Raw genomic sequence first — 1,232 nt, forward strand, 5'->3', positions numbered from 1 at the left:
ATAAATTATTTTAAAAGAATATTATATAAGCCCTCGTGTAAATAAGTGTTAAAATAATTAAAACACATGAAAACACACTGAGATTTGTAGTAAACACAAAGTGAAAAGTGCTACAGGTATCCAACCATAAACACAAAACACACAAAAACAACAACAACAGTTTTAACGTGGGGAAACACACACACACGGACAGGGAAACAGTCTTTGACACAACACCTCCACCCTGCTGTAGGGGGCAGTGGGCCCCGGTGTTGGGCCCCTGTGGGGCCCCTGTGTTGGGCCCCGGTGTTGGGCCCCTGTGGAGCCCCTGTGGAGCCCCTGCAGCCGGTGTGTGTGTCCCTGTGCGGTGTGACTCCAGATGACTGGCGCTGTGTCTGCGGCCATGTGCTAATCAGCTGATGCGCCACAGCCGCCTCCCGCACTATTTAACCCCCGCTCACATGTTCACATGGTCCAGTCTGCTGCTTCCTCCATCACACACTCTCAGTCACACACACACTCTCAGTCACACACACACTCTCACACACTCAGCATGCCTCCGTTTGACAAAACCCAGCTGCAGAACAAACCGTTCAAACAGCGGAAGAGTTTCGGTAAATGTCTCCAACAACAACAACAACAATAACAAAAATATGTTACATTTATTTAAAAACGTGTTTAAAAAGTCTGATGGTTGTTTTTTTTCTGCGCAGCGACACGAAAACAGGAGGTGGCGGGAATCAGGTCCAAATTCCCCAACAAGATCCCGGTGAGTTTCCTGCAGAGGTGTGTGTGTGTGTGTGTGTGTGTGTGTGTGTGTGTGTGTGTGTGTACACGCACTGACAGGTGTGCTCCTGCAGGTGATCATTGAACGCTACGAGAGGGAAAAGTTTCTGCCTCCGCTCGATAAAACAAAGTTCCTGGTGCCGCATGAACTCACCATGACGCAGTTTGTCACCATCATCAGGTAAACTGCATCCTGCAAAATCCCGCCAAACATATCAGGATTTAATCTGTGAGAAAAGGTGCGTGTGTGTGTGCGTGTGTGTGTGGAGGCGGATGATTTATATTTAAGTTTCGGTGCCATTGAGGATTATTATTTTTTGTATTTAAGTGCTGATCATTTTCTGGAGCCGCTGTTTATCTTTTTTAAAAGGTCAGAAAATGATGAAAACTGTGAAAAAACTTCCTGTAACAGTGCAAAACAACAAAATTAATATAAACTGATTATTGTGTACAATGAAGAAAAGTAG

At 45.4% G+C, this 1,232-nt stretch overlaps 1 protein-coding gene across 1 annotated transcript; it reads left to right on the plus strand.

Moving 5' to 3' along the window:
• Positions 1-437: 437 nt before the first annotated feature.
• LOC121965903 (microtubule-associated proteins 1A/1B light chain 3C-like) lies at positions 438-966 on the plus strand. Its single transcript, XM_042516014.1, has 3 exons — positions 438-593; positions 693-748; positions 840-966. Exons 1-3 carry the CDS (start codon positions 449-451, stop codon positions 948-950), a joined length of 312 nt encoding a protein of 103 aa, XP_042371948.1. The 5' UTR covers positions 438-448; the 3' UTR covers positions 951-966.
• Positions 967-1,232: the final 266 nt, after the last annotated feature.

Source organism: Plectropomus leopardus, unplaced genomic scaffold (genome assembly GCF_008729295.1).
Source record: "Plectropomus leopardus isolate mb unplaced genomic scaffold, YSFRI_Pleo_2.0 unplaced_scaffold22230, whole genome shotgun sequence".
In the NCBI taxonomy this organism is placed as follows: domain Eukaryota; kingdom Metazoa; phylum Chordata; class Actinopteri; order Perciformes; family Serranidae; genus Plectropomus; species Plectropomus leopardus.

Bases quoted from the DNA above. Each gene is read 5' to 3' on its own strand.
- LOC121965903 (XM_042516014.1), top strand. From the start codon at position 449: ATGGTCCAGTCTGCTGCTTCCTCCATCACACACTCTCAGTCACACACA. The intron at 594-692 runs GTAAATGTCTCC...TTTTCTGCGCAG, and splicing joins CAAACAGCGGAAGAGTTTCG to CGACACGAAAACAGGAGGTG. The intron at 749-839 runs GTGAGTTTCCTG...GTGCTCCTGCAG, and splicing joins AATTCCCCAACAAGATCCCG to GTGATCATTGAACGCTACGA.